The 20,194-nt window shown below is 36.8% G+C and overlaps 1 protein-coding gene across 3 annotated transcripts in view; it reads left to right on the top strand.

The window, feature by feature from the left end:
• Positions 1–20,194, top strand: part of slc4a11 (solute carrier family 4 member 11) — a 131,227-nt gene that overhangs the window by 48,025 nt on the left and 63,008 nt on the right. For all 3 annotated transcript variants that reach the window (XM_059352896.1, XM_059352894.1, XM_059352895.1), the window contains exons 2-3: positions 9,897–9,947; positions 15,669–15,785. In XM_059352896.1, coding sequence (XP_059208879.1) covers positions 9,897–9,947; positions 15,669–15,785 — 168 coding nt within the window. The remainder of the gene's footprint in view (positions 1–9,896; positions 9,948–15,668; positions 15,786–20,194) is intronic.

The raw sequence follows: 20,194 nt of genomic DNA, 5'->3' as shown, positions 1-20,194 counted from the left end.
TTTTGCTTTTATTGCTCCATAGTAGTCTTAGGTGATGTATATTTGCTTCTTTGCTTCTCTACACTACTAAAATGCCTGCTGCTTTTAAAGGGGATTAGAGGTGATGGCCATTAGTTAAGCTCTACCCCGACTTCACCCGCTGATACTGTACTTCCACTAAAAATATATATTCATCCTGCTTTAGCCTCTTGGAGATTGTGCCGCTCTGCACCAGGATTGCGCTTGTGCCTGTGGTCACCAAAATTGCAAAAACAAGTTCCATCCAGAGGCTTTTGTGCCCTGAGTTGACACTTGTGATTTCACTTGCTCCCAGTCTAAGGAAATTAGACTATAAAATATATGCTTCTAGTGTTTTTCTGGTCCCATTATCTTCTTCAAGTAAGCGCAGAGCATTTATAGTCCTATACAGAGAATTCTCACTTGGCTTTGTTTACTGAAACAAGCTGCCTGTAAACAGTTTTGTTCTCGGTGTCATGCCAGGTAGGACCATGGACTTGGTTTCCTGCAGAGTTGAACTGTAATGGCATTCGGTGACTTGGTCACAGAGGTGGTAAATCACATTAAATGTGGGCACATGCACACAAATACCGGGTTTCATCTCAGTTTTTTGCCTGGAGCATCTGAATCACTAAAACTGTCCCTGAATGTACTTGGTACAGATTATTTTTTTTCTTCTTAAGAACTGTGGGAAGTCATGTTGCCTGAACATTTTTACTCTTTTGAGGACACAACGATCAAAAAGGGGATTCAAAGCAGAGGGAAAGGGTCGGCTGGTGTTTGATGCGGCGCCCACAGGGGTATTAGTGGTTGCAGAGACAGAACTCATAGGAACATCTCAGGTAACATTTCCACAGCTGACATCCCTCTGTCTGTCTTTGTCACAAAGTTGTTACTTGCTGTGTCACTAGTCCTCCAACTGATGCAGAAACCACAATCGCTGCAAAGGCAACAAGCTGCTGCCTGCTATCTTTTTTTTTTTTTTTTTTTCCAGATAGCTCGTATCAGACGAAGGTTTGAGTTTATCAGGAAGAAAGAGTTTGTCATGTGGCATGTACTGACACAACATCAAGTGACGAGCGACGCAGATGTTGCCTTGCTAGTGGGTTTGTGACATGTAAACTCTGCTGACTGACAGATATTTCCCTCATGTTGGGCAATGATGAAAGGTCTGATTCTAAGTAAGAGACTCACATACACAAACACCCACACACACCATATTAGTGAAAGCTATGAGATTTGGGTGTGATGCTATTTTAACTAGCTCTGACTTCCTGTCTGCATGCATACGGCTTCCTCTTTTCTGCAGAAGGTTATCAAACATAATTTTTTTCTTTTTTTTTTGCATGAAATCTGCTTAGATAGCTTGTCCAGGAAGATACAGTTCAGTGACTTTGGTTTAACCACTGTTTGCATTTATTTCATCATAAAACAACCAAGGATCGTGAATGATAAATAACCACAGGAGGCTTTTAGAACTCACCTCAGGAATAAATTTAACACAGACTAAGAAAAAAATATGCAGGGGAATTTCCTCTTCACAGAAGCTTTTTCACTTGTCGTTGTGGGTGTGTGGGTGCAGGGGGTGACTTTTATTTCTTGCACATTTATTCATTTTAGTAAGAGACTGTGAAGCCGAAATGTATCATGTTTTTAAAAAGTAATTTTACCTTGCAGAACACAGGAGTTGTGGGTCTCCCGCTGCCCTGATCATTCGTTAGTTTGTTTTGTCAGTTCCAAGCCACTTAACAAAACTAAAATCGCACAATAAAACATACAAACTCACTGATCGGAGCACTAGTACTCTGTGAGGTAACATTACCTCTCCCTTTCTCAATAGATTTTACTCAATCTGGAATACTTTATGTAAATGATTTTCACAATCATTCGGTTAAATGAGGGATTAAGATCATGCATCAACCCCAAGAAAGCTTCAATCAGAAGGTAAAAAAATGGATTTGCAGTAAGTGGCATGAAGCAATCAATACAAAAATCGATGATGTGGAGGCACTGGGCTGAAAAAAGAAAAAGAAGCATAAGCATGACCTTGAAATGTTGAAATCAGCCAATAAAAATCACATTTAGTTTGACACTGTAAACACCATCATTGCGTTGGCCAACTAAAACTCTTTTCTGACAAGCTGTTGCAGTAGAGGACAGAGTCTCTTGGCAGCAGAGCCCATGTTGAAGCACAATATGTTACTTGTGTGGGTCAGCATGTCATCGCGTGCCTCTGCCATGATGTAATAGCGTCTTGTGCACAGATCTGACTTCTGTTTCTCAGAGTTTGGTTATGTCAGCGATTGGTATGATGTGTGCTGTGTAATGCTGGCTTCACACACACACACACACACACACACACCCACACACACACACACACACACACCACAATCAGTTTTTATGTGTGCATAATATACACATACATACGTATACATATGAAAAGCTAAATGTAAAACACTGCATGCACTGATTTTTTCCTCAATCTGACTCTTAATGTTTTTATGAACACTTTGAAATATTTTCAATATGGTAAACAACACTAAATAGCAAAAACGTCCTGGGCACACAAAATGTTGGAAAACTTTAGCTGCCAGACTTTTTACTGTTTTTCTTAACTTTTTGCTTTTTTTTTTTTTTTTTTTACAATAAATTCAAAGTTTTACTTTAAGATGACATTAAGCAATAAACTGTAAAATAACAACCCTATATCCAGCATTTTCAATCAAATATAATTAACAAATTGTATTGTTTTAGACCCATGGTATTGAGTATCAAAGTACGGATACTTTGACAACCTTACTTTTTGCATTTTTTATCTTAAAACTTAATCATTGAAATGATGATGTTTTAACTTGTTAGTGTTGTGTTTTATATGTCCCATTCCCTAACTGGGCAGATCTTATACATTTTAGGCTTTCAGAGAGTTTTGGTCTCAAATCGGACAATTTAAGTGAATCTGCTTCTGATTACACAACAGAATAGCCTTTATGACTTCAAATGAGCCTGTCTGTAGAAGACCATCAGAGCATGAAGAATGTAAAGGTCTGTCTAACAATTGTCTGCATGTGTTTGCAGCACATTATAACAAACTAAGACATAACCAAAACAAACAGTGCAGTACCAACTACAGCTCATTTCACTTCAGTCTAATGTAGGAGTTTATGGTCTGAAAAAATGTTCCAGGTTACTTACTTCCAGAGAATAAAACTTTATGTTTCACTTGAGTTAATGTAACTTATGGGAGTGTTGACATGTAGAACAACAGTCTTTATTTGTTCATAAAGTAAAGCTCAGTGTCTCACAACAGAGTAGTCTCTGCTGCTGCTGTATTTTCATTGATCTGGCAAAGCCGGTACACGGATAACACGCAGTCCCCTTGAATCCTTCTAAATCTCTTTCTGCATCTGTCAGTGCCAAACAGCTCAATACAAGCAGAGCACATGAATCTTCATGATGCTGCTCCTGATCACAGCACTCCAAGACTAAGACGCAGGAGCGCAGCGTTCACAGGAAGCTGGCATCATGTGCCACATAAATAAATGAGTTCAACAGAAGAACCCCTGCAGGATAGAGAACGATTTTCCAACATCTCTGAGAACTAAACATCAATCCTTTGAACATTGTTTATTCACTCTGTGTAACTATTATTCTGCCCACTTCTGAACAGTGTGGTGTTTTGTTTTAGATTTTACTGCTTCCGCTGAATAATAATTATAGAAAATGTAAGAAAGTCCTTTTTCTAATATGGATGACATGAGGTAAGATTAGCCCCTTTCATATAAAGGTTCTCCATGGCTTTATTCAGACATGACCGGATCTTCACAGTAGTCAATGAATCAGTCAGGTGATTGACAATAAATTAAGCAGCAATAATTATATAGTGATAATTAGTTCATAATTTGTGACCCTCTTATCAATGGATAATTTTCTGGACTGTAATTTTCTGGACATGATATTACCTTGGGCTCTCATATGTTTTCTGATTTTTTTTTATTGGCTAAATAATTCCTTCCCAAATTGCCCTGAGATCAGGTAATCTCCTGTGAAAAAGTCATATTTTTTTCATAAACATTATTATAGAGAGAGCATTCTGTGGCATATTTTAGGATCCCTGATGAGACTTTAAGTTGTTTAATTTAAATTAATCATTGCTTCCATGAAAAAAAGTGTTTTCCTAGATATTTTGTTATAATTTGATCAATGCAGCGGGCATGAATGCAATTTTAAAATTAAGAGAGGGAGTATTGGTCTGATTATTATTAGAGCCAAAACAATTGAATGATCAAAAAGTCGATTAACAGAAGATGATTTATTTTATTTTGATTATTTTGATTATATAATAGTTAATTACAACATTTTTTACTTGTTGATTCCTGTTTCTCAAATTGTTGGATTTGCTGCATTTCTTTGTCATGTATGATAGTAAATTGATCATTGTTTTGGACTGTTTGTCAGACTATCATTTTTTTTCCACTATATTTAAGCACTTCTTCCATGAACCCTTAGAGAGCCTCATGATTTTGATAAAAAGGGTCAAAAAGACCTCAAAGATTCTATACCATTATCTGTCTCTCTGTCTGTATTCGGATAGAAGACCAGACATTCCATTTTCTACTTTCATTCAGATATCTTGAGGTGAGAGGGTAACGGACCTCTTCGAAAATGGCCATGCTAAAGCCAAACTTTTAAGCATTATTTTCCCCTTTCCCAACAAAATATCATAACATGGTTTGTACCAATGGATAGCTTGAGTCTTCTATAAAACTGAGCCAACTACAGCAGCTGAAAGACACAAAACCGGCAAGGATTGACAGTGCTCCTGCGGGTCTCAGAGGGTTAATCGAGAAAATAATTGGCAGATTAATTCACAGTGGAAAATAATCATCTCAGCCCTATTTATTCCTCTAGTTATACAACTTTGTTTTGTTTTGTCTGCCACTTTCCTCTCACTGCTGCACAGAGAAAAAAATGTTAGGACTGATGTGACATAAGAAGAATAGCCTCAACAACTTACTGTAAAATTGGCTCACTCAGTATTTTATGCTTTATTAAACTGATGCATAAGAGATGATAACTGAGACATTTATTGCAGTACTGTTAATAAGGCGGAACATGCTGACTTAATGTCCCTCAGTTTATTTAACCCTGTGCTGATGCAGCCTTTACATTAATGTGACAGTTTTCAGCTCAGACTGTCTTGTTTGTGTTTTTGAAATATTACTAGTCCCAACCATGTCAGACTGCTGTCATGACTTGACTAGAAAAAAACATTGCTTGTGTATTTAGACAGACTGACATGTAAAACAGACACTGGACTGAAAAACACATCATGATCCATGAACTCTGGCTGTGCCTCAAGCTGCTGAGCTGTGAGCAGCCACTATTTACTTTATTTAGCTGCACATACAATCGCCTTTTTAGGGACGGGTGTTGCAAATTAGCATCTGCTATTAACACCATGTTACTTGTATAGGGTTGCTGCTTTTAGTCGGCCTACGTTTATTGCATCTGTCCCTAATAAGTAAGCCATAAATAATTAACCAGTGCTGTGCAAAATACAAGATATTAGGCCCATAGTCCTGCTGAGTGTTTGTGCTCTGAAAGATGTGTTTAATGCAGTAGCTGCAGGTAAGCTGACTGCTTGACAGGGATTTGATCGACCTGCGTGTGTGCGCTGTGTAGGAAGGTGAAGGGAAAATGTATGTTTATGTGACTGACATGACAATCAAACACACTCAGTAATCCAGAAACAGAAGAGGAGGTTTGAGAAAAAAAATGTTTCCCACACATTTGTGCTTAAACAACTCATATGAGAGAACGGATTTGTATTTTGATATTTAGAAGAAAGCCAGGTCAGGAAGAAAAGAAAAAAAAAACTGGGGACACTTTTTTCATTGAATTCCTTGTGAAAACAAAAGACACAGTCAACCCACCTTAAGGCATCACTGCCTTGTTAGAGTATGGAGTAGTTGTTCTGTAAACCAGCCATTTTATATAAGTAATGCATCACTAAGCTTCAAGTAAAGAAATACCAGCTAAAAGAAGAATGTCCAGGCATTTACTTGTGAGAGGCTCCCACAGTAAAGGTCTATGACATTTAAAAGTATTTTTCCATTAGTAGCCAGTCAGACTGACAGCTGGAAGGTTGTTACATTTGGCTAATAAATCAATTTATTCCATTTCAACTCATTTCAGTTTTGAAAAAGGCAGTTTCTCTTTAAAAGGATGCTGTGAAGTGACAAAATCTATCATATAACCAAGAGTATATTATCAACAATTAAACTCTATGTTGAATAATTTTCTTTTACTCTTGAATAAAGAAGTCATTGCTTTATCTTACCTCCTAAAACATGTTATACCATTAAAAAGAATTGTATAATTCGCTTAAGTGTTTTTCCATGTCTTTTAAAGGCGATGTATGACGTTTTTATGCATCGGTGCCATTGATAGCCATGGTTGGAGGCATTACGTAGATGATTTGTCCATCAATCCATCCGTCCTGTTCTAATGAAACCGATATATCAGAAATGTCTGCGTCATTTCCTCAAATTTTGCCCTAACGTCCATTTGGACAGATGATCTGATTTGATTTGGGTGTTCAGAGGTTAAGGTCATTGTGACCTCAAGTTCATCTCATTCCTGTATCTCATAATGCCTTAAGGAAATTGCCACAAATGTGCCCCTAATGTCCACTTGGACTCAAGATGAACTTATTTGATTTTGGAAGTCAAATGACAAGGTCACTCTGACCTCACAAATTATGTTTTGGGCCATAACTCAAGAATTCATGCGCTGATTATAACAACAAATACACACAAACATCCAAAAGAAAATTAATGAAGTGATGGCATTTTATATCCAACGGTCAACTTCACTTTGACATCAAAAGGTTCTACAAAAAATATTTTCTGACTAATTTTCAATGCCGTAATTCAGGAAAAGAAGGGGAGATTGTGACTGTATTTCTTATTTGGTTGGATCCTCAAATACTAATCTTGGGTTTCAACCTTGAAATGTTGGCGGTTCTTTTGTGAATGAAGCATCCACTTTTTAGAAATCATCGCTTCTTTGCAGAAAAACAATACTTTAAGCACCTTCTACAGGGGCTGGGTAATATGACGATATATTTAGTTTGAACAATATGAAAGTAGGGTTGAACTGATACCGGTACCAGTACCTGGAATTCAGACATGAGATTGGTATGGATACACTCTAACTCTCAGCAAATAAGCACATTTCCCAAAAGTATTCCTTAAAAAATGTTTGTATTCCATAGGGAAGACTTTGTTTCCAGTCAGGATTTAAAAAACATGTAAATCAACATATCAGGCAGCGCAGAATGCAAATATCTATTACAGACCCAAGCAGCTACATCATTACCTGTGCAGATTACACAAGCTAATTGTTGTGGGGATAAAATGGATCCCCAGTTATTTTATTCCTGAACTGTTCTGTTTTTTTTTTTTTTGTCGCAAAGTCCAACCCCAAGAGTGAAGGAACATTTTGTATAATTAAAATTGTATTTTGTATTTTCATGCTTGTCACATCAAAGAATCCTTCCAGGAGGATATCTTGACGTCCCAATGCTATTTCAGAGTTTCACATAGTTTGAGAGAACAGTGTTAGTGTGTGTGCTCGTACTGGTACTGTTTGTGTGTGATCCCTTTGTGTGCAGTGGCTGTAATTCTAGGAGGGAAATACCTGTGAGACATGCTGTTGATCTTTGGTTATAGGACAAATATGTAAACATATTGGCTTAATGCTCAGGAGAAGCCTGATTGAAGCCTGCTCCAGCAGCCCCCTTCCTTTCCTTCAGCATGAACCCACAATGTCTCAATAACCTTCAAAGTATCCCCGCTCCATATCTGCCTCGTCTTTCTGTGCCATCCGCATGCTGCACACATCCACAGGGCCGTGTGACAAACACTCTGAAATGTTGTACTCTAAATTCCCCCTCTGTGCATTTGTAGTGAAGCTCTTCACCAGATTAAGTTTAATTCCAAAATGAGATATCCACCATTTTAAAAAAAGAAGATGAACACTACCATTGCAAAGTGATTGCTTGCCTGGAAGCAAAAAACTCACTATGGATTATCACTGAATGTATGAGCAATGTCAAGACCTTTGCTGATGAAAAGAATGTGTATTGCATATAATTATTGCCCGTTAACATACTTTTCTACCTAATGAACATGTTAGGAATGGAGCACTTACATTTTTCTGATAACACTTTTCATCCCCTAAAGGGAATTCTTCTTTTCGCCTTCTGGTTGAACTAAAGGGTTGCCTAGTTTGTGTCTTTGACAGCAATGGCCTCATTAGGAGGCAAAGTTTTACTAACATACCAAGCCTGTATTACACAAGCTAAATATTCACTGTTTATCAGATACATTTTTTTTTCGATATCAGTAAATCTGGCGAGGTGATCAGACTGAGGAAAGTCAGGCAGCTTCCTTCTTGAGGTTGTTTGCACTTAAGGTGTTTTATTACTTACACATTCAAATCAATCAGAGCAAAATGTACACATAGTGTCTTAAGGTTAACAATAAAACATACAGTATAAGTCTGGGCAACATGCATTATTTTGCTCTTAGTTTGACTCTTATGCAGAGGAATTTAAAATGCAATCTAACTTTTTTTTATCACCAATATACAAACAACTAATGACAGCAGTCCCAAAAATATTTCCTAGGTATCCATTGAATTTGAATGAGGAACATCACTGCTACTGTAGATACTGGACATTATAGTTATCTGATGCAGTAGTATATAAAAGAACAACAGACTGTACAGCATCAGTAGTTTCAGCAAATGCCCAAGAACAACAGATGTTTACGTTTAAGTGACAAATGCCTCAAGGGACTTGTCTGGAAATGAAGATCTGCACGCTGTATTTAAATCTCCCAGTATTTTTAATTGCGCTGCAACGTTTTGATCTAACAAAGATGTTCGACAGGTTTTGTCAAATGGCCATTACAAAACAGAACAAGCAGTATATAGGCACATGAATGTGTTTGTGCAGAAATGTTGCTTGCTCTATTTTATCACAGTGTGCGGATATTTTTTTCTGAGTTTGTTACTTGGTTTGATCTTTTTTGATCCAGCACCTGAAAAATGTTATTGGACGTGTGTACCTTACATTCTGTTAAACAAAGACCTCTATTGGCCATATAAATCATTACTATTACCAGGGCAGGAAATTTAGTTTGCCAATATGTTGTCATATAAACAGCAAGATTTTCCTGACCATTAAATTACTAATCTTTTACGGCACCTAATTTGAATTAACAGAACAAACTATGCTGAGAAACATTTTGCTGTGATTTCTGGTAGCGTCGCTTCTGTCCTCTCCTCCCTCTCTCTGTCTTGCAGTTTCACCATGGGAGGGGTTCAGGCAACTCCCCCGCACATACATGCATGACAATAATATTGTTTATTGCAATTATTTCTGGGACAAAATATTGTCAGACAAAATGTAGCTATTATTACAGGCCTGCTTCTGGAGATATCATGAAACTTGCAAGAAATTTAATCAGTATTCGGTTTTAGATGTATTATTAGTAGACATTGTCATGTCTCTTAATGGCCATTAGGGGGCAGATTGTCCATGAGCAAGTGAGTGAATGAAAGTTAATATTTTTTGTACTATCTGGGTCCATGATATGCTTACATTTAAACGCACCAGTCTTTGCCTCTTAAACATCATTACTGAATGCCCAACAAAAGTCTGATCAATAGTGACTCGTATTCATCACTCATACCAACAATTACTGTGTAAAAATGATAACAAATCATGGGTATCTCATTTCAAAATGAAAATTGCTCCCTGCAGGGCCTGTTACTGTTGCCAGTTTCACCTCAGTGATTACTGTCTTTCTCTGTTTCGCTCTCTCCTGCAGAGGCACCTCCCTCTGGGATGTCCAAGAATGGATACTTCTTTCAAGAAATGGGTGAGTCTGAGCCAACAGCAGAACATATGAATGCAATGTACACTTAAATTCCAACCCCAGTCAGTGTTCCACAATGGAAAATAAAGCAACAACAAGGAATCCATGTGTTGGAGGCTCGGTGTGAGTTAAAAAATTAAGCCTGTCTTGATGGGTACGGGATTTTTTAAATATTGGAATGCTGCCAATGATTGTACAGTATATCCATAGTGAAAGATATGAGTTCAAGATTACACGCAGAATTTTCTCCCAGCTCTCACACTCCAGTGCATTTGGATATAAATAATGAACTTTGCTCCGGCTGTTATGATAACGGCAGTTTCATTACCTTCAAGCCAAGGAGAGGCACCCAATTAGTATGTGCAGCACAAGCAGTCAGGACAGAATATGCTTGCATTGGATCTCCCTGTCTCCCCCAGCCAATTATTCCCCTGCAACACATATATTCACTCAGCAGAATCACAGGAGGCCCCCTGCTGCAGCCCAACATAACTGTCTTTATTAGGCAACCTTTTATCAGGATATAAATGCAATTACATTATTGTAGGCAAGTAAGCATTATCCACCATTGTCATCTCAGAGGTTCATTAGCGAGGGCTGGTCTCGAAGTCCAATGCTCTCCGAATGCACTTGGCAATCAGAGCCTGTGAGCAGGGTGACACGGAAATAATAGTTGTGTATCTTTTCACTGGAGGAATGAGTAGTGCTTTCTATGTCATTATATTCTTCATTAGTGTGTTAATAGTTGATATGTCTCTGAGTCATATCAACTATTAATATGTTTATTTAATGTGCCTGGCAAGCAACTGTGAGTGCCTGAATATGATTATAGCTGCACATGTTTGGGTTAAATCATGTTCATCGTAGTTTAGATCACAAACCAGAAAAAACACTCAATGTGTGAAGAATGGGATTTGAAAAAGCAAATTCATGAAAAAATGATTAGAAAAATTGCTGCTCGTGTGATCTCCTTGATGGGCACAGGGATGCATTAAACAAGGTGTTCAGTATAGTGTTTTCTGAAGTGATGCATTGAGGGGATTGTCCTTGAGTTTTTTTCTCACCTTGTAGCTTTTTCATTTTGCATTTTGAAGCAACTCTACATTTTTTATTATAAGTGGATTTATGGATGTTAGAATCAGGGATTTCCCCGAGGGAATTTTGGCTCAAATTCTCAGACAACTATTACTTTACTACTATTTTTTTTTGTAATAAATAACTTAAACAATTACCACTCATTTAAATATTTAAAAGGCACTGTTTGAAACAGTGTGTCCGCTCTTTGCCCTGGAGCTTACTTGTCTTACATGTGCATTAATTTTCAATTAGTGAAGGTGGTCTTTAGTTCAGGCGAGGTGGCCCGTCTCTACTTAAAAGCACGGTGGGAAACCCTGTAATTTAGCTGTCATCAACGTTTTCAACTTGGAAGGTTCCACACAGCGAAAGACCAACGTGACCTTCATCTTAACAGCTCGAGAGGATTTGATTACTCATAAAAGCACAGTAATGTTTATGTCTTTTCAGGTGATTTTAGCTATTCCAACTTTTAAACCTTTGAAACTAGTCGACAAATTGTGTTGAAATAATTCTTAGATTAATGTAAGACAAAACTAAAGAACTAAATATTATTTTTATTACTGATGAATCTGCAAATAATTATAAACTGGAATTTAAATTGTTTTTTAAGCTTTGACCATTTTTTTCAAGTTTTTCATTGAAATTGCAATTCCTGTTAATTAAAAAAATGTCAAAGTTGCTTGTGCACAATTTATTAATCTTGCATGTATTTAAAAATAAATAAAAATTCAGTAAATGTATACTTATGTATTTATTTGTATTTATTTGTGTTATTTGTATTTTGTATTTAACATGTTTTTTATCAGATTTTTTTATCCAAATTGCAAGTTGGGGATCAATATTTCTAAAAGGTGAAATGTGTAACAAAATATAATTTTAAATTAAATACTGTGATGTCATTCCCTTTATTATTACTAATCATGTTGCAATATCAGTCAAAAATACACGGTAGCCCATAAAGTTGGAATAAATTTGTTTTTCAGACAAAATCCTCTGTCAATTATGGTTGACAATGATTTTCATTGTGATATGTTTGGAAGAGATTGTTTAATAAAGTTTTGAGAAGATAATGAGAAGATGTAATTGCAAGAATTTATATTTTTCTTTAAATTGTGGAGCCCTACTTCCACACAGTGTGGCATTCAGCCTATTAGTCAGAAATCAGAACTGAAAAAGTAAAATTGTTAGCATCACTAAATAAAAATAATTGATAATCTAAATTTTAACTTTTTGTCAATCAATTAATTGAACAAACAAGAAATTTGATGACCTCACCTCGGGTGTTTTATAGACATTTTTTTTAACAGTTGTGTATCTTCTTCAAGTAATTCTTAGAATACACAGCACAAAAGTTAAAAACATCCTAAATGATGCAAACTGGAGCTGTTGTGTGTCTGTTTGTTGCTCCGTTGTGTTCCTGTATGTCACAGCTCCAAACATATGTCAAAGGCTGCTGCAGAACACTGCACACTGTTTGAAGGAAACCCATCAATCATTCAGTGTTTTCATATCAAACATCTCTCATCCTTGTTCCTTCTACATGTTGCATGCTGTTATTGGCAGGTCACAGTTACTGAGGGGAGCTAGGCTTCACGCGCAGCTCGTCTACATGCCATTTATTATTCTAATTACATTGTGAAAAGACTCCGGATTATAGTTTTTTTAATAAAATGATCCCTAATTCTGAATACTGAATTGCATATTGGAGTGTAATATTAAATAAAAAATAGACAAGTAAGTAAAAAGCAGCTGGAATAGAATGTGTACAAATAAATAAATAGTAATACGCAGTAAATGTTTAAAAACTTTCTAAAATTGACACCATCGTGTTTTGAAGTAAAACCGTTGATTTGCTCCTCCTGCACGACAGCCGCTGTTCTCTCCCAAGGTGATTTGAAAGTCAGAGCCCAGCTGGTGAGTCTGAGGCACAGAGGGATGCAGGAAAGGCGACGACACAGCGAGGTTCAAATAATGTCAAGTGCTGAGGGATGATCCTGATGCAAGACAAACTGAATGAACTGAAATTGGGGCCTCCTCACAGATAAGGTCAGCAGATAAAGAGCACCAGTATTGTTCTCGTCGCATCAAGCCCGATCGCCCGATGATATTTGGGAGCCCACTAGTTACTGTAGGATTGGATTTAAGAGGCTGCTGTGTCAGGAAGAGAAAATGGGATGAGTCATACAAACAGGCTGCAGGCTGAGTCTTGTGATGCTTTCTACCAGACAAAATCCTGTCCATTACACACCAAAAAAACCTGTCTAAAAACCTATACCTGCTGATTCACGACAGACTTCATTCTTCATTTCAAAACAACCACCGACCAGCATTATTTCTTTGTCAGACACAGAGGTCCTCTGCTTACTTATTTATGCATTAAAGTAATTAATGCACCTCTCCTGGATAAATCAATAGGAATATGTTTTTCAGAATATCTGTTTGTGCTGCTTACAGTCACGTCAAGACACTCTTTCATTTATTCTGGCAGAATAAGTGCTGATTCATCGGCAGAGAAAAACTGGTTATAAAATAAATAGAATTCAAGAGACAACAAAGTAAATATGCACACAATTGCATCATCCAATCCAATAGGCCACTACAACCTATAGCAAAGACATGCAATATATATATATAGATATATATAGATATAGATATAGATATAGATATAGATATAGATAGATAGATAGATAGATAGATAGATAGATAGATAATAATGATAAAATACAATAGAATAGAATACTGAGGTAGAATAAATAAAAACAACAATAGAAGAAACACAGAATAGAACAAGGACAGTTAAGAAGTTTAAAAGAAGATAAGTTGGTAGGTAAGGTACAGTGGCAAGATGATGGTATTTGCACTGATGATTTGATGGTAATAATGTTATTGTGACTAGGCAGTATATAATAATAGTGCAGTACATTTACATTTAGTCATTTAGCAGACGCTTTTATCCAAAGCGACTTACAGGAAGAGTAAAGACAAACAATCAAGGTATAGTGTAATAAGAGCTATTAGTGCATCAATAAGTGCTAGTGACACTTCTTTGAGGAGTGGAATTATCATGTGGTGCTAGGAAAGAAGATGCTCCTTGAAGAGATGGGTCTTCAGGAGTTTTTTAAAGGTAGAGAGGGACGCCCCTGCTCTGGTTGGAACTGGTAGTGTGTTCCACCAGCGGGGAACAAGAAATGCAAAGAGTCTGGATTGCCTTGGACCAATGGGGGGCAGAGCCAGGATATATATAGTATATAATAATAATATAATATATAATAATAATAATAATAATAATAATAATAATTATGGGATGAGATTATTGGGATGAGATGCGATTACTGACAATGACAGGAGAAGGGCTGAGCAAATTGAACTTTTATTTTACATTTTGTTTTTCCGTCACCTTTTAAACATAGCAAGCTACACCCTTCATTATTGTTTTGTTTTTAAAATATATAGTATGTATTAAGCAGCTTTAGCAATGGGATATTTTTGTCCTCTAAGACAACAAAAAAAAATGCATTTAAAGCAATGTTACTAAATGTTACTAAACAAAAGCATATCCCAGTCAATGTGTATTAATTTTTTTTTTTAAATAATCGATTAATACAAATTGTGTACAAATTACTTGCTTAATTAAATACAAAAATAATTCTATACCCAAATCGTGTATTTAAAAAAGAACATAAAATAATAAATTTGCTCAAATAGTGTATAAAAAAATCATACAATAATTCCTGTACAAAAAAATATTTTAAAAATAATGAATTTACACAAATTGTGTAAAATATAAATAATAAATATAAATAATTAATTTACTCATTTGCAAAATGGGTCTATAGAGGGTTTCTAAGGGTTGATTAAGAAAAGAAAAATAGATAAATAAAATAATCAAAATGACTGTTAGTTGCAACCCAAAATATACACCAAACCTATAATCAAGCTTGTTTGTAGCTGTAGCCTGTAGTTAAAACCTTTTTTTCTACTCTCAACTTGCTGCTGTGAAATCTGAGTGCATATTTGACAAGTGGGCCTCGTAATGACATTCTTCAGCTGACACAATATTTGTGAGTTTTTGTGTTTTGTTTTGAACACCAGATGTCTTTTATAGTGCCAGGATGGTTCATTGACTATCAGATAATCTGTCACAGAAAAGCAGAATCTCTTGTAATAGTATTTTGTTGCTGTATTAACTTTTTGTTAGGGCACAACTGTGACAGGATTTTACTTTAGGCGGTGCTGTAATGGTAGTTTTTACTTCTCATATTGGTAGTTTTTACATACTTATAATGTGTGGTTTTGGTTTAAATTCAAATGGAACTCAAATTTTGATATAATCAGCCTCGTATTCTAATGGTACACATAAAAAATAAACTAATTGAAGGATCTTAATTACTAAATATTCTCTCAGAATAAGAATTTATTGTGTATTCTGCCAAAAAACACTAGGAAATATACATACTAGTGTAGATGGTTATTATATCAAATTAAATAGTCTTTGATTCTAAAAGTTGATCTGACTGGTGAAATAATGCAGGATTTCTGGACTTGCGAGCTACTTTGACTAAAGATGATACTAATAAAAGTGAGTTTTCTGCACTGCCTGGTAGCCAGTAAGGTCCAGGAGGTGACCCTGTGCTATTGTGTCCCCAGAGCAGCGGGAGGTGGAGCAGGAGGAGGGCAGCGAGGGCCGAGAGGAGATACAGGACTCGCCGATCGCCTGCGGAGATGACATCCACCTCTATGACAACCAGATCAGCCCTGGGCCAGGTCAGTACAGAGAGAGAGAGAGAGCGAGAGAGAGAGAGAGAGAGAGAGAGAGAGAGAGAGAGAGAGAGAGAGCAAGTCGGATAGAAAGTAAGACGGGGGGTGGGGCTCCTCAAAACGTATAAAGTGAGCCACATTACATACTGTTGACAACAGTATCTGTTCCAAGGTTGGATTTTAGTTATTAGCATTATTTCAAATGTCAATGGAGGATTTCCGACTTCTAATATAGAAACTGGAAGATCTGGTTTCACTTTGACAATGTTCAAACTTAAAATGTGGTTAGATGAGACACAAGACTGTTTACACCTGTGTGCATCATGCGTCTCCAAAGGTCGCCAGCTGACCACTCCGGCACATTTATTACGCCGGATAACAACAACAACTCAAGTCGCTAGTTGCTATCTAGCTAGCAAGTTTCCTTTGGAGCTCAAAAGCTCAAATTGAGATTAAACATCTAAATTCACTTGAACCCTAACCATGAACATCAGGGCTCCTCTCCATTTTTACCACCGTTGATGTTTTATCTTGCTCTGGCCTTGTCGGGGACGCATCAGCGTTTACACTACAAAATATATGTGGTCAAATGCATCCTAGAACACCTCGACAAGTGGCTTGACTGATCGATCACATGCGTCTTGGACCTGTTTACACTTGTATTTAGCACTGACCACTTGTGATGCGATCGTCCAAGATCGGGTAAATGTGGGAATGTCACAATCACCCTGCCCAGGTTTGAAAAAGGTTCAAAATTGTCTCGCTGCCTCCTTCAGTCAATAATCTTCTCTGCTGTTCAACCATGTGATCAATATCACCCGCTCAATTTTTGTCTTTGTTCCTCACACTTCATGCACTCATGTTTTATATCATAACATGAGACACATTCTTCAAAGGCAGAAAAATAAATAAAGAAAAATCCTCAAAACAACTTTAAACTAATTTTTCTGCCGAGGTCTGGTAGGGTCTGAGTCCATCCAGAGCCCGATGGCAGGTGTTTACTTGACAGACAGCTCCTCAGCTGCAGGTGCAGATGATTTTGACCCCATCAACAGAAACCCCACGAGTCAACAGGTTATCGTTACCACAGCAACAGTCAAAGGTGCACCATGGGGAGAGAGAAGGAGAGAGGGAGAGATGCCCATTCCCTTTGAATGTGACAGGTGACCATGTCACTCGGGCTCATTCTCCATACATAGTAACACTTAAGGCATCTGACAAGAGAGTTGAAGTGGTGCAAGCTGGGAACAAGTTAGAGGAGGAAAACAGCAGTGAAAACTCTGTCTCTCAAGTTGGACAGGTGCTATGAATCTCAGGTCTAAAATAGAAGTGTAAAATACTAGAGAGTCATAGTGTAAACTGTCAGAGCAGAACAGATTATACAGCCAAAGCTCATTATCGCAAATTTTAACAGGTGGGTGGTGATTGGACCTTTGGGCCAGGATGTAAAAATAAGACCGAAAATAGAACAACTTTCTTCACATCAGCATCTTTATACATTAGCCAGGTTTTACCTTGTCCATCGATGGTTTCCAGAGCTTGCAGAGTTCACAAATTATTTTGGTTTTACGTTCCAGTGTTCATGATGTTATATCACATGCTGCCCATAGATATCAGAGAAGCCAGCTTGGTAGATATTTTCAAAAGAAAGCTTGAAACACATCTCTTTACCTGAGCATTTAAATCACTTTGCAGTTGCTCTCTGCTGCACTTTTTAATACTGATTTTATGATTTTTTAAAATGTGATCCTATGCATTCTATTTACTCATTTTACGCTTGTGATAATGCTTGCATTATGATTTTACAGGAAATAATGTTATCTAAATACAGTTGAACTTGCAATTGGTGGGGTTGGGGCTGTTAGCATCCAAGCCAGTTTTCAACCAAATGGAACAACCTGTGAGTCTAATCCATGGGAAGACGTGATGGGGTGAATTATTGTGCAATTAATTTCGATTAGACAAGACCACTCTGTGAATTTGTGTTCGTTGGGATGGTAAGACTTTAGACAGTGGCTTCAGAGCAAAAAACATGGAGCAGACCCATCACACAATTGTAAAGTACTTTTTTATCATCTAGATTTTTTACTTTTACAACTTTAACTTTTTAACTTCCATTTTATAAATGTTGTTAATAATACCAAATTGTAACGCATTTTGTGCTACATTTCATGTATGAAAGGTGCTATACAAATAAAGTTTATTATTATTAATATTCCTATTTACCAGTTTATAATACAATATTGTAAGAAATCAAATGAGGAACTGTTAAAAAAGCTGTTGTTAATGTTTTTCCCTACCCCAGTGAATACAATACTTGAAAAAAAACAAGAATCATGATCACATAGACCTTTTTCACTGCAGACATTTTTGCTTGTCATAGTAGGAAAAGCAAAGGTGTAATAGATGACATTAAAAACGAACGCATTCCATTTTGGTGCTGATATTGTGCATGCCGACTCACTGTCATGGCTCACTGGGACACTTGATGGAGTCACTGTTAACAAAACTAGTTGTACGTTTGTTTTCCTGCTATGACAGCTCCACTGTCTTCATCTTCAGAATAAAGGAAAGCAATTATGAATACTGACAGAAAATGAGATTTTTTTGGAATTGTAACATAAATGATCCAATTAATACATTCAAATTGTTCAAAACAGGTATTAGCAATATATTGTGTTTTTTAAATTATTATTTGCTTTTAGGTTTTAAGTGCAGTTTTCATATTTCAATCCTGAAAAATCACGAAAGTTCATCACATTGATGCAAAAGCTTATTTGAATCCAACACTGCCTACAATAACACAATACTAAGTCTATTTTTACTTATGCAGTACCAACATCACAAACTTGCCTCAAGGGTTTTTTAAAATCTAAGCCTCTGTCCTTACACCCTCAAAGTAAAAAACCCCAAAATACTTTAATTGGGAAAAATAAAAGAAACCTCATAAGCACACAGAGGGACAGAGGAGAGCTCCCTCTCCCAGGACAGACAGACATGTAATAGATGTCATGTGAATATAATATACCAATTTATAACAATCCAAAAATTATACATAAAATGAAAATATATATGAGGATCCAGGAGGATGTTGAGCAGCTTCCAGGTGTCGCCAAAAAGATCTCCACGACCTCCTGGATCCACAGTAGAAAAATTATAGATAATTTTATATCTCATGCTTTATAATTTTCGTATAATTCACCCCTTACACAAGCCATTGATTCGCAGCCCTGGCTCTAGTGGGAGCTGAACCCCTTATCCTGACAGTGTTTTGTACCACTCTCCTCTCCCTCTATACAGCTGTAAAATGTTGAATTCTCTCTGCATGTCATCAGGCAAAATTCTCACCCGCAGGTGCAGAATGTTTGTCATGCCCAACAGTGTCTGTGCCCAGATTTTCAGTGCATTATTCACTGACAGCACAGCTGAATGTTGATTAGTGCGTTTGCTTTTTATTCCTACCCCTCCTCCCTGCTCTCTCCCAAGTTTAGTTGTCACATACATTTGACCCCAGTATCATTAGCTGTTTGCGTGCCTGTTTCTGCTTTTAATTTATGTCACAAATTATTATGTTATTTTATTATTCCACATTAGTAAGCCACTGTGGAATATGTCCACCATATCAAATCAATGTAAGACTCTTGAACAGGACTTTTAATCACATCCTGTCTGGCTAAATAAGCAGTGGTGTGGAAAAGCAAATAGCTTAGTGATTACATCAGACCCAGAGACAGCAGCTCCTACCTAAATCTAATTTCAAAAACATCTGTCTGTTATAATTAATTCATTTCTCTCCCTATGTTTAACTGTGGCTTCTTTCGGGAGAAAATGGAGTCATAGTTTGGAGGCTTTTATAATTCTGGTCTCATGCCAGCCCTGTTTCTGGGACAGTATTCAATCTTGACCTTTCTGATATTGTGCCTGTTGGATATTTAACGGCATCACACTAGAGATACGTTTTTATTTGAGTTATTTAAAGAGCATTTTTTTATTCCAACGGCCCTAATACAACCCCACATGATATTCATCTTTGAAACGCTGAATTGTTCTTCCTTGTGTGCTCATCCATCTCATTTTATTAATTATCATGTTTTCTTTTTAAATAAAAAAATAAATCAGCAAACTTGTATTTGCATGCACAAAAAATCAAAGAACAAAAAACTAGTCTCCAACATGAAATTAGGCTGAGCGGAGGCACATTTTAATGATGAAGTGGATTTTAGTGGCTATGAATTTGTCTCTTGGAGACAACGGGAAAACAAAGACGATGAGGCGAGGTTTGTCATCACTGTCTGAGTAAAGAAAAAAATTGTGACAGCTTCAATAAGATGAGATGTGAATTCCGTAGTAAATGATCCATTCACAGTAAAAAAACAACTTTCGAAATGCTATTGGCAATGCACCGTGCATTTCTA

The sequence above is a fragment of the Centropristis striata genome, chromosome 16 (genome assembly GCF_030273125.1).
Source record: "Centropristis striata isolate RG_2023a ecotype Rhode Island chromosome 16, C.striata_1.0, whole genome shotgun sequence".
In the NCBI taxonomy this organism is placed as follows: Eukaryota; Metazoa; Chordata; class Actinopteri; order Perciformes; family Serranidae; genus Centropristis; species Centropristis striata.
The sequence above is the reverse complement of the archived record's forward strand: the minus strand, read 5'-3'. Positions and strand labels throughout refer to the sequence as shown.